This window comes from Gossypium arboreum, chromosome 4, assembly GCF_025698485.1.
Source record: "Gossypium arboreum isolate Shixiya-1 chromosome 4, ASM2569848v2, whole genome shotgun sequence".
Classification (NCBI taxonomy): Eukaryota; Viridiplantae; Streptophyta; class Magnoliopsida; order Malvales; family Malvaceae; genus Gossypium; species Gossypium arboreum.
Window position 1 is genome coordinate 33,536,734 of NC_069073.1, and position 12,563 is coordinate 33,549,296.

Consider the following 12,563-nt stretch of genomic DNA (forward strand, 5'->3'; position numbering starts at 1 on the left):
ATGACGTTACGAGCAAGTACGATAGAGATACTATATGCAAGTGAGGAAAAATCCCGTTTGAATCTTATGAATAGTTTAGGATACAAGTGACATGTCACTAGGAACTAAGACGTCCGAACTTGTTGAGTGGTCCGGGTTTGGGTCCGGGTAAGGGACATAGGCGTGTGCATTGCCGCCACACGGACGTGTGAGGCTTAAACCTAGAAACTTTCTTAGAATTTTCTTAAGTTCTCGGTTTAGTTCTGGATTACTTTTAATGCTTGTTATGGACCTCGTAGGTCCATAATAAGGATAATATGATCTTGTTTGATCGGTTTTATTCTGGAATGAAATTTTATGACCCGTATTTTGCGGAGATGCCCTGTTTATGTACGGTAATGCCTCGTACTTTGTCCCAGTCTCGGGTACGGGTAAGGAGTATTACAATTATGGTTTTCTCTAAAACTGAATATTGAAATAATTTTGAAATGAATGTAGGTTTCCGAAAATAGAAATGATCCATTTGGAATTTTATATAGATTGCTTAAAAATGATCAGAAGAATAAGTTTATGTTTTTGGACTATTTTTTAAGCCCGAAAATGAAAATAAACCATTCGGTTATAGTGAACATATTGTGTTGTGAAATATTGAACATATTTTCTCGAAATTTTACTAGGGACAAAATCATCAAAATTTTACCAAGGGAAATATCGTTAAAATTTTGTTGGGGGTACAATAAGGATGAGAAAATTATTTTATATATAGATATTAAAGTTTATTTAGTGAAATAGGAAAACTGAATCGGGTTAGATCTCATTACAGGGTACTGGGTTAAAAAGGCCTAAGAAGTACTCATAATTGAACCTGATGTGAGAGAGGCCAAAACTCCTCATGGACATAAAGGGAGCGGCAATGCTAGTAGGAATACTAGGGTGTGTTGTCCACCCTAGTCCTATTCTAAGTAATATGTTTTTTTCTTTTTGAAATAAACCACTACAACTCAATAAGAGCTCTACCTTCTCTTCCTATAAATAGATGGCATCGATAGAGCTATTAATACAACTTTTCTGGAATAACAATTCTATCGGTTTCTATTAAGAAGAGAGAATTTTCGTTTTCACCCCAAAAGGAGAGAAAACTTTTTCCAGTTCTATGTTTCGGTTCAATTGGTTTAATCCCACACTTGACGTAGTTCATTGTACGAGAATAGAAGAGAATATCGCTTGGTTGAAAGTTGGGAACAATGACGTCCGCTAAGTCGAAAAACATGTACGACTTCGGTTAAGGTTTATTGCTATAATTATCACAAATCGGGTCGGTTTTTAAAATTTTAATTTTTCATTATGTAAGAAAAACCATTTCCAAATCGTGATTTTTCCAACACATATTGTACAGAATCTTGTATTTCACAAGTGTACTAAACATATTGAAGTGGATTGTCACTTTTTTAGGGATGAAATCAAGGATAGGTTGATTGTACCTTCTTATGTTACCTAAGTCTAGTTGGTTGACATTTTTATAAAGGCATTTGGTAAATCGCAATTTGAATATCTTCTCAACAAGTTGGGCATTTACGATCTGCATACTCCAACTTGAAGGGATGTTATAATAATATTATTATGAGATATCTTTTAGGAATATATATTATATATCTTTCGTTTTCCTACGTGATTACAATTGTATAAATATTATGTATACTCTTTAGGTCCAATCAATAAGATTGAAAGAGATTAACCTATTCTTATCAATTCAACATATAATATAGTTCTACTTCATGTAACTAATGCAAAACAACATTATTCAAAATAACAGCTAAATAAAATAATTAACATAAATAAATTATTTTGATAATTCAAATATAGTCCTAATACTTTTAATTATTATTAAAGCATTTGTAAAAGTATAAAAATTTATATATAGTAAATTAAATTCTTCACTAGTATAAATAAAGTATATTAGATTAATATTATAAAATTTTATTATTTATAAAATATTATATATGAAATATAAGTTTACTTGCTATATAAATAATTAAATTGCACTATTTAAAACAAAACTAATATTTCTTTTTTCTTTTTCTTTTTTGGTTGATGAAAACATAATCATGTAAATATAAAACAATTTAATATAAAATTTTATTTTTATTTTTATATAAATTATATGAATTTATTTAATAATTTTTAATAAAATTAAAATTATGATAAATTTTAATAAAATTGAAACTCAAATTCAATAATATATTAATCAATTTAAAAGTATATTCATACTCAAATTCAAACTCGTGCTTGAATAATATATGTATATATTCTAAACCCTAAACACACTCGTATAGTCTCTCTTTTTGCTTAGGGCTTTAGCCGGTGTCTCTAGCACTCTTTCTCCAAGGTTCGATTCCCACTTTTCTCTTATTAATTTAATTCCTTCGTCCTTTAAAGTCTTTGTTTTTCCTTATTTTTAGCTTATACAGATCTTATTTTCTTTTTCTATCGTAATTTCCTGTCCATTTGGTGCGTTATTTCTGGAATGAGTTCGTTTTTCTTTTGTTTTCCTTTAACTCATTTGTGTTTTGTATCTGTTGTAATGATGATATCTCGTATGCTTTTTTTTTTTTAATGAAAATTGTTGTTTTTAGGATCGGGGTATGTTGTTTTTATATGAATGAATTATGATTTTTAATTAAGTCAATTTCAAATTTTAATTTGTGAATATTGTTTATGATTTTGTTGTGATTTGTGAATTATTCTATGTTTCAATCACTTCTTTTTCTAATTATGAGACTAGAAAATTTCTACATATTTGTTTGGTAGGTTTGATATGATTTTATTGTTTGGAATTAGTCTATTATCCAGTTTTCGTTTTTGGCTTTTTTGGATTTAAAAATTTGTTAAAATTATTCTTTCTTTAAAAGTTGTAGGTATTGTTATCGGTTGTTCTTACATCCCTTTGTTGCTTTTAGTACTAACTTTCACTTTGGATATTCTTAATTATTTTATTGGCTGCTGCTTCTTTTTTGCTTTGAAAGCATGAAGTAGAAAGGGCCTTTGGATGAAATAGCAAACATAATTTTGATTTTATATGGAACTATGGTATTGGATCAGATGTTAATTTTTTATGACTTTTCCACAACTTTAAGCCCGTGGTGAAGCTCAAGTAACTATTGGGGACGGGGGTAAATCTGCACTGGGTTCAATATGTTCATTGTTTTTCTTGTTGCTCTTTTTGGCTGATCATTATGTGTAGAATTCTAGTTTGACTTTGTTGATATGTATGTTGGTGCAGCTTGAAGGGAATACTGCAGAATGGGTAAGGAAAAGACTCACATTAACATTGTCGTAATTGGCCATGTTGACTCTGGAAAGTCAACCACCACTGGTCACTTGATCTACAAGCTTGGAGGTATTGACAAGCGTGTCATTGAAAGGTTTGAGAAGGAAGCTGCTGAGATGAACAAGAGGTCATTCAAGTATGCTTGGGTGCTTGACAAGTTGAAGGCTGAGCGTGAACGTGGTATTACCATTGATATTGCCTTGTGGAAGTTTGAGACCACCAAATACTACTGCACTGTCATTGATGCCCCTGGACATCGTGACTTTATCAAGAACATGATTACTGGTACCTCCCAGGCCGACTGTGCTGTCCTTATCATTGACTCTACCACTGGAGGTTTTGAGGCAGGTATTTCCAAGGATGGACAGACCCGTGAGCATGCTCTGCTTGCTTTCACTCTCGGTGTCAAGCAAATGATTTGCTGCTGCAACAAGGTAGGTCATTGCATTCAGGCTTTTATGTTCAGTAGTTTCTAATTGGTTCCTTGTAATTAGTAATTATTTTTTTGCATGACATATCTATTTATTTCATTTACAGATGGATGCCACAACCCCCAAATACTCAAAGGCTAGGTATGATGAAATTGTGAAGGAAGTGTCTTCCTACTTGAAGAAGGTTGGTTACAACCCTGAGAAGATTCCTTTTGTCCCCATCTCTGGTTTTGAGGGTGACAACATGATTGAAAGGTCCACCAACCTTGATTGGTACAAGGGTCCAACTCTTCTCGAGGCTCTTGACCAGATCAATGAGCCCAAGAGACCCTCTGACAAGCCACTCCGTCTTCCACTTCAGGATGTGTACAAGATTGGAGGTATTGGAACTGTCCCCGTGGGTCGTGTTGAAACTGGTATCCTCAAGCCTGGTATGGTTGTAACTTTTGGTCCCTCTGGATTGACCACTGAAGTTAAGTCTGTTGAGATGCACCATGAGTCTCTTCCAGAGGCTCTTCCAGGTGACAATGTTGGCTTCAATGTCAAGAATGTTGCTGTGAAGGATCTGAAGCGAGGATATGTTGCTTCGAACTCGAAGGATGATCCTGCCAAGGAGGCAGCTAATTTCACTTCCCAAGTCATCATCATGAACCACCCAGGGCAGATTGGAAATGGATATGCACCTGTCCTTGATTGCCACACCTCCCACATTGCAGTCAAGTTTGCAGAGCTGGTGACCAAGATTGACAGGCGTTCTGGTAAGGAGCTTGAGAAGGAACCCAAGTTCTTGAAGAATGGTGATGCAGGATTTGTTAAGATGGTTCCCACCAAACCCATGGTTGTGGAAACCTTCTCTGAGTATCCCCCACTGGGTCGTTTTGCTGTGAGGGACATGAGGCAGACTGTTGCTGTCGGCGTTATCAAGAGCGTGGAGAAGAAAGATCCATCTGGAGCCAAGGTGACAAAGTCTGCTGCCAAGAAGGGTGGCAAGTGAACCGTGCGGGTTTTAGTTGATCCAACCAAACTATATCATTACAATATAACTTTTGTTATGTCCATCATAGTCAGTTGTTTAAATAGTTATAGTTTCAAGTCATCACCGTCTTGTGGAGGATATTGTTCGCAGAACTGGGTTCTTGATAGGCGGTGGTGAGTCCGTTGTGTAGTTTCAAACTCTTTAAAATGTGTCCATGTTAAATACAGGAGATTTTAGGTGGATTCCTGGACTCTTATTGGCTTTGAATGTTTGTTACACGCAGCATTTTGATATCTAAACTTTGGTTTGTTTTAATGCACATTTATTTAGTAAAAAAAGTGTAATAAATATTAATTGATAGATTAAACTTGACTGATAAGTACAGGTATTAAGAGTTTTGGTTTGGATTTTGGCACATTTTCTTTGTTTTGGAGATGGAGCTTATATAAGATAAATATTATTTTCTTCTCATTTTCTTGGTTTTATATTAAAGGTTTGAATGTTAAATATTCTAATTTTACTACTCATTCATTTTAATTTTTTAATTTAAATTATTTAATTTGAAATTTTATATTCCCCAAAAGGTTTAAAAATTATAAAATTATTAAATACATAAATACCCTTATAATAAATTTTTCTAAATTTTTATTTAATTTCGAGTTGAACTGATATGTATCATTAAATCACAAACTTATTATTAATAGTTTAATGATTAGACTTAAAATATGTAATTTAATGACACAAAATATGTCATACCTTCTTATACTTTTTTACAAATTTAAAATTCAATCTTAGTACTTTTTAATTTCAGTAATTTAGTCCATTTATTTTAAGATTTTAAAATTCAAGTTTAATTATTAATATTGTTAAATTTGTTTTGTTAAATTTGTTATAGTGACATTTTGAAATAAAAATACTCACTTGTGTAATATAACTAAACAAATGACATTGTAATGAATCTAAAATTAATATGAACTTGAATTTTGTTTGAAATCTAAGGAGTAGAGAAACTAAGTTACCAAAAGCAAAAATATAAGGACTAAATTCTAAATTTATGAATAGTACAGGGAAGTTTTACCAATTTAACCACATTTACATTAATAATTGATTGTACGACAAGATCATAATATTTGTGATGTAACAGATTACAAAAGAAAACGGCATCGTTTCCCTCTGGTGGAGACAAAAGAACCATAAGAGCCGAACGCGCATCGCACGCAGAGCAGTAGAAACGCGACGGCCGACTAGTCCTTTGAAACTTGAAAGCGAAACTCTCCCTTCAATCATTTTTCATTTACCATTTCCTTTATAAGCGGTTTTTCATTTTCTCAATTGAACTCCCCCCTCTTCTCTGGTAACTTTTTCTCTCTACGTTTCTACGTTTTCTTATGTTTATCCATACCTTATATACGTATTTGAATGTGTTTGCACTTGTTCTTCTCTTTCATGTCTTCAAATCATTCTTTTTTTTTGGAAGTTTGATTAGTTTTTGTGCTCTTTTGGGGTTGATTTGATAATGGGGTTTACTTGAAAACCTTTGGTTTTTTATCTTTATGTTGACCCCCTCCAAAAGGAAAAAAAAAAAGAAGAAAAGAGAAAAAGGGGTTAAAATGTCCCCCTTTTTTGGGGGTTATTTTTTACTTGTTTAGTGTTTCTGTTTTAAAGAACATCAATCTTTCTTCTAATTCTTTTTAGTGGAGTGGGGGTATTGAAGTTGAAATGTAAGACCTATAGACTTGACTGAATGAGTTTGAATAGGTGGATATGCATTAGGCTTTTTTGAATTTTGGGTTCTTGTTTTTCTTCATTTTAGGAATTATGGGGATGTTGGGAATTTTGAATTTTGATTGGCAAAATTGTGGGGAAGTTTGCTTTTTTATCTAAAGGCTATACAAATTCGAAAATGGTGTTTCCTATGATAATTGTAAGAAATTTGAATTTTTTGTCCTTCAAAACTATAGTGATATATGTCCTGTATAGTTTTTCCTCAAATTTTCCTGTTTCCTTTTGGTATTGCTGCTGTATGTATTCTCATTGTACTTCCATGATTGCATATGTTTCTACTGGTATATGCTTATGATCTAACAGTTACATGGCATTCATTAGTTTTTCCTCTTCCATTTTATGGTTAGATGGAACAGGTAATGGCATCAATTCCTGATTTTGAAATTGCTGAAGCTGGAATTTCGAAAGATAATAGTGCGGAAGCGGAGCAGTTCAAATTCCGGGTTGATGAAATCTTTCAAAAGGTTGACGAGGTAAGTGATAAATTAGGACTTTATGACATCTCTTTCCTCTTGAGTTTATTTAGTGGTTTACAATTAAAAGATTGACTACTAAAAATAATTGTATAATTGCACTTGTTGGTATCTGTTTAACTGTTATGTAGGAGTATAACCTTCAAAATAGAAGTATATAATGAATAGGGTAGTGAATGTACTTTTATATTGCATATAATATGGTACCGTTTTAGCTTCTATTGACTATTTCCATAAATTTTGTAAATACAATGCTGATCTTAGTGCTTTAGTTTCAAAAAGGAAAAAGCATGCTGCTTATGGATTCTCAGTTTCTGGATTTTTCAATTTAAATTGAACTATTGGTTAATTTTTTTTCCTTCTTTTAGCTTGAGCAAAAGGTGAATGAAGTGGAACAATTCTACTTGAGTTCAAGTAAAAAGCAACAGAGCAGTTCTAAAGGAAGCTCCATGGGAAAGGAACGAGATAAGGAAAGACAAGTTCCAAGCATTAAAAAGCAGCAACAAGATGCGTCGCGACGGGAAGCTGCTGCTGCAAAGAGAATGCAAGAGCTTATGCGCCAATTTGGCACAATAGTGCGTCAGGTAACCACTTATTCTCTGCAAGTGCTTGTTTTATTTCAGTTACCTTATGCTGTAAATGTTATCTTAATCAAAATGATCTTGGCTTTTAAGTCTTCTGCCTAGCATATATTTGGTAGCCGGGCTGCTTTAAGTCTTTGACATCTTCAATCAAGCTAAACATTGGTAATGAGTGAATTAGAAATTATAGCAGTTATTTGAAGTTTGTTTCTAGCATTTATAATTAATTTAAACTTTTGGTTTAAGATTCTTGAAAACTCCATTACCATCTTCTTATCTGGTTCAATTAAACTAACTAAGCATTTCATACAAGGGTGGATATTTCAAACATTATCTTTTTCCAATTTCATGAAATTTTTTTATTTGCTGATGTAATTGTTGCTGTTATTCTGAGTTATATCATGCAACATAGAGGAAGTTATTTATGTTGTGATAGATATTGAAGACTGCTGGTCGTGCTTCTACTAGTTGAATAACAATTGCTCTGTGCCACTTCCCACATCCACCCCGCCAAGATTATATAAAAGGAGCTAAACCGTAAATGTGGGAATGTGCTTGTTAACCCTATTATTTGATAGGTTCGAAGTAAATGCTTTTGATGTGTGTGTGTTTCCCCTTTCAGATCACACAGCACAAGTGGGCATGGCCGTTTATGCAACCTGTAGATGTCAAAGGTCTTGGTTTACATGATTACTATGAGGTAATTGTATTGCGTTTTTTTTCCTTCATTTTTCCAGAATACATGCTTTTAACTTCTTATTTTTCTGGTTTGAGCTTAGGGATGAGCATAATCTATGAATTTGAATGGTATTTGACATGTTTTTTGACACAAGACTGTTATAACTTGAGCCATTTTTAAAGGCATGCGGCACTTGCACCTGCATTTCTTGACCATATCAACTTCTTTTCAAGCAATATTGAAAGATGAGGCCCATTCTATCATCATGACAAATAAGAATATTATTTCTTTATGGACTTTACCTCTGCTTAGGTGATAAAGATGCATAAACTGGATCATCATATTGGCATTTCTAAGTTAGTATATTATGATGCTTTTTTGAACTTGTGAGGTAGAAGTATTACAGACTTTTAGTGTCCCATTTATAGGCATGTCAAGCTGTAGTATCCACTTGGAAATATTGCTGCAGATACCATTGTTGCTCTGACTCTTCATCTTGTTTGAAGTACGTATGTCCAACACATATTCAAATATGGGTATGGAGATATGAGTATGACCTGCCAAAGATCTTTCAAATACATGGAAGAGCTTGGAAAAAATTAAACATAACATATTGGACACACAACCATATTTGAATTTTACAGCCAAGTCCAAGTTACATACAAGGATGCCGTTAGTGTTTTCCTGAATCTTTTTAGATGATTTTCTGTATTGATTCGTGTCCTTTTATTGATCAATTTGTTTAATACTTTCTGTGCTATAGATTGTTGAAAAGCCAATGGACTTCAGTACGATAAAAAACCAAATGGAGGCCAAGGATGGTACCGGATATAAGAATGTTCGAGATATATGTGCTGATGTAAGATTGGTTTTCAATAATGCAATGAAATATAATGATGAAGGAAGTGATGTTCATCTAATGGCCAAAACTTTGCTGGAAAAGTTTGAGGAGAAATGGCAGCTTCTTCTTCCTAAAGTCACTGAAGAGGTAAAGCTCATTTGGGCTTTATCCCAATACGACTATCTCGGGATTGGATTTCATGGCTTGTATTCAATAACTTCCCTGGATTCAGTAGCATATATTTTGCTCAAGAAAACCAGGAAATATTTCCTATTTTTCCTGACATTTTAAATGGAAAACCTGTATTTTGTGCTCATAGGAGAAAAGACGAGATGAGGAGGAGGCGGAAGCACAGCTAGATATGCAGCTTGTGCGAGAAGCTGCTCATGCGAAAGTGGTCCGGGATTTATGCAATGAGGTATCTTAAAGTTCAGCAACTCGCTTTTAAAAATATTTCAAAATGTAATTAGCACTGTAAACACATCTTGTAAATATCTTCTGGACTGTTGGCATCAGTTTTCCTAGCCATACTGTAGTTCAATCACCTGAATATTTAAAAAAATATCAAATTCTTTTCAGCTTTACGAGGTCGATACACATTTGGAACATCTCAGAGAAACAGTCGTCCAAAAGTGCAGGTTGGTTTTAGACCTCAAAAGATTTTGCTATCTAGTGTGATGTGTATTCATCTGTTTTTCAGTCTAGCAAAAATTTATATGATATGATAGTATTTATCTTTGTTTATACTTCCCTGTCTTTTTCGGTACATGTTCGACTATCCGGAGTGCATATGTTGGTTATTTTTGTGTAAACAAGTGAGAATGACAATAATTCAGATGAGTCAAATGATCTGTAGGTTTTTTATCGTAGCCTTTTGAATGGTAAGATTTGTTGTTTATTGTTATGTACGATTGACTAGCATTGTCCACAAATACTTGCGGTTAGGATTGCCATTATAAGTTGGGCTTCTGAAATAAAAGAAGGAACCAGGTTAAGGTTGATGAGTGTTCTTTTGTGAGTTGCCTTGTATATATACCGTTATAGATGTTTATGTAGATATAAAAACCGGATTTGGGAACAATATATCAAGTTTTGTAAATGATGTTTTAGGAAAATGTCAACCGAAGAGAAGAGAAATCTTGGGACAGCCATAGCCCGATTGTCTATGGAGGATCTTAATAAAGCATTGGAGATTATTGCTCAAAGTAATCCCGCGTTTCAAGCAATGGCTGAAGAAGTGGAGATTGACATTGATGCTCAGGTATAATCAGATAATCCCGATAATTATATCTTTTGATTTGATCAATCAAGGTTTCGGTATGGAATTGTTTTGAGACTTGGTGAATTACTTTATTGCTTGTGCAGAGTGAATCTACCCTATGGAGGTTAAAATTTTTTGTGAAGGATGCTTTGGAGCTTCAGAGTAAGAGTGCAATGAGCACAGGTGGCAACAACAACAACAACTATAACAACAAACGGAAGAAAGAGATATGCGATGCGATTGCGAAAACGGCCAAGAAAAAGAGTAAAAAGACTTGCTCTTGATCCATATGATGTAGCATAAGAGAAGATTTTGCAATTGCTTGCATTCCATTTCATATTTGTACAGTGAGACTATCTCGGTTTCAGATGCTTTAGCACATCTCTTTATTATAATGAGCTATTGATGTTTGATTTCATCCTTTTTCTTATCGATAAATTTAACCCCTAATATTTACGCCTTATTCTTTTTTTGGTCCTAAACCTTCAAAATTTAATCAATTTGTTGTTTTTCCAATGGAAAATTTCGATTGGACTCTTAAAATTTTAACTAGATTACTGGCCACCTGTACTTAATTGCTGGATAATGTTATTATGAACTTTTTTTTTTCGTCTTTTTTGAATTTTTTTCAAATAATTTTTATGTATTTTATTAAGTAAACATGAACTCCAAGTAGGTTGCCATATTAATGGTCTAGTTAACTTTTCTGTAAAAAGAAAAAAAAGTTTTGATTAAAATTTAAATATTGAGAGTTAAAAGTGAAAAAGAAAAGAAATAAAAGAAAATAGGATCAATGTTACAAAAGAAGTGATAAAAAGAAGAAGAAAATAGCAGCAAAGTTAGAAAAGAAGTAAATATTAGAAGTTAAATTTGTTATTACGGCTTTCTTTTACATATAATTTTATTTCAAGGTAAAATAAGTTTCAAGTTGCATTTGAAATTTAATTTTTTTATTTTTGTTTTAAGTAATTTAGTCTCTTTAATTTTTGAATTTAAGAAAACAAGTTTAATTGTTAATATCATTAAAATTTAGTAATTTACATATTTTTTCCTTATATGTATACTAACTAATTGAGTTTTTTTTTCCCAAAATGTCACCAGTGAATATAACATAAGAATTTTAACAATATTAGCAATCGGATCTAGACTTTTAAATTCAAAAGTTAAAATGACTAGATTCATAAAAATAAAACTGAGAGATTAAATTTTAAATGTACGTAAGGGACTTGGAGCATAATTTATCTTTATTTAAAAGATTAAGAGGAGTGATTTATTTACATCAATATAAAATTAATGGAGTTTTACTCACTTTAAAATTTTGTATGATAAATATCTTAATAATCTAATTTTTAAATTATCAATTTAATTACATTTCTCAATTATGAACAATTTTAAATCGATATAATATTTCTATTATATTGATAAAAGATATCTATATTAATATATATTTGGTGGAAAGGAACTGGATTTCATAAAAGCAAAATTAAAATATTGTTGGAGGCGTACCCTTACATATTAGCTACCAGCAAAAGGTTTACATAACTAGGAGTACCACAAATACAAAGCAAATTCTAGAAATTAAGAACATCCTAAGGAGAGGTAGTTTGAAAATTGCTCCTTAACCAAGTTAATGCTTTGCGCATTTGTTCTCTTCCTAAAAGTAGTAGACGAATTGAGTAAAAATTTTTTTTAGGTAATTGAATTGATGAATTCTATTTTATCACCTTAATTTGATTTGAATTTTTTTTCGAATCGAGTTAAATGAAATAAAATTCAAGTTGAATCGAATTGAGTGAAATTATTCGAGTTAAATTAAGAATTAAACGTGCCAAATTGAAATCTTGTTACAAGATAACTAATTCTATGTTATAACACATAAAGTAACAAATTGAAACCATATATATTTGAAAACTTTTTCAAAGCAAAAAAGAAAAAGAAGAAGATATTTTAGTATGATAAATTTGAATAATTTATTATTTTAGAAAATTTTAAAATTTGAACTTTTTATATATTATTTAAATTTTTATAAATTTTTTGAAAAATTGGAATTTTTATAAATATTCGAAATTTTAAAAATTATTTTGAATTTTGAAAATTATTTTGAATTATTTTGTGATTTTTGTTGAAAGAGACTAATTTGCTCATTTTTAAAATTCAAAGGGACCAAAAGGGTATTTAGATCAATCTGTTATTTGAATTATTCAAATTGTAAAATCCAACTTGAAATTC

At 31.9% G+C, this 12,563-nt stretch overlaps 2 protein-coding genes across 4 annotated transcripts; both read left to right on the forward strand.

The window, feature by feature from the left end:
* Positions 1-2,243: 2,243 nt before the first annotated feature.
* LOC108460501 (elongation factor 1-alpha-like) lies at positions 2,244-5,185 on the forward strand. 2 transcript variants are annotated; one of them, XM_017760014.2, is made up of 3 exons: positions 2,244-2,365; positions 3,260-3,741; positions 3,845-5,185. In XM_017760014.2, exons 2-3 carry the CDS (start codon positions 3,280-3,282, stop codon positions 4,730-4,732), a joined length of 1,350 nt encoding a protein of 449 aa, XP_017615503.1. In that variant the 5' UTR covers positions 2,244-2,365; positions 3,260-3,279; the 3' UTR covers positions 4,733-5,185. The 2 variants fall into 2 exon arrangements, with proteins under 2 accessions (XP_017615503.1, XP_017615504.1); XM_017760015.2 differs by having other exon boundaries at positions 2,359-2,487.
* Positions 5,186-5,862: 677 nt separating this feature from the next.
* LOC108458030 (transcription factor GTE6-like) lies at positions 5,863-10,752 on the forward strand. 2 transcript variants are annotated; one of them, XM_017757264.2, is made up of 9 exons: positions 5,863-6,068; positions 6,856-6,972; positions 7,341-7,556; positions 8,176-8,253; positions 8,996-9,220; positions 9,393-9,491; positions 9,653-9,711; positions 10,184-10,334; positions 10,439-10,752. In XM_017757264.2, exons 2-9 carry the CDS (start codon positions 6,859-6,861, stop codon positions 10,616-10,618), a joined length of 1,122 nt encoding a protein of 373 aa, XP_017612753.1. In that variant the 5' UTR covers positions 5,863-6,068; positions 6,856-6,858; the 3' UTR covers positions 10,619-10,752. The 2 variants fall into 2 exon arrangements, with proteins under 2 accessions (XP_017612753.1, XP_017612751.1); XM_017757262.2 differs by having other exon boundaries at positions 5,864-6,068; positions 6,847-6,972.
* The last annotated feature ends 1,811 nt before the right edge of the window (positions 10,753-12,563 follow it).

What these genes read in the sequence shown, in the direction of transcription:
- LOC108460501 (XM_017760014.2), top strand. Translation starts at nt 3,280, where the DNA reads ATGGGTAAGGAAAAGACTCACATTAACATTGTCGTAATTGGCCATGTT. An exon ending in TGATTTGCTGCTGCAACAAG is followed by an intron (nt 3,742 to 3,844) that starts GTAGGTCATTGC and finishes TTTCATTTACAG; the next exon opens with ATGGATGCCACAACCCCCAA.
- LOC108458030 (XM_017757262.2), top strand. Translation starts at nt 6,847, where the DNA reads ATGGAACAGGTAATGGCATCAATTCCTGATTTTGAAATTGCTGAAGCT. An exon ending in ACAGTCGTCCAAAAGTGCAG is followed by an intron (nt 9,712 to 10,183) that starts GTTGGTTTTAGA and finishes ATGATGTTTTAG; the next exon opens with GAAAATGTCAACCGAAGAGA. An exon ending in AGATTGACATTGATGCTCAG is followed by an intron (nt 10,335 to 10,438) that starts GTATAATCAGAT and finishes TTGCTTGTGCAG; the next exon opens with AGTGAATCTACCCTATGGAG.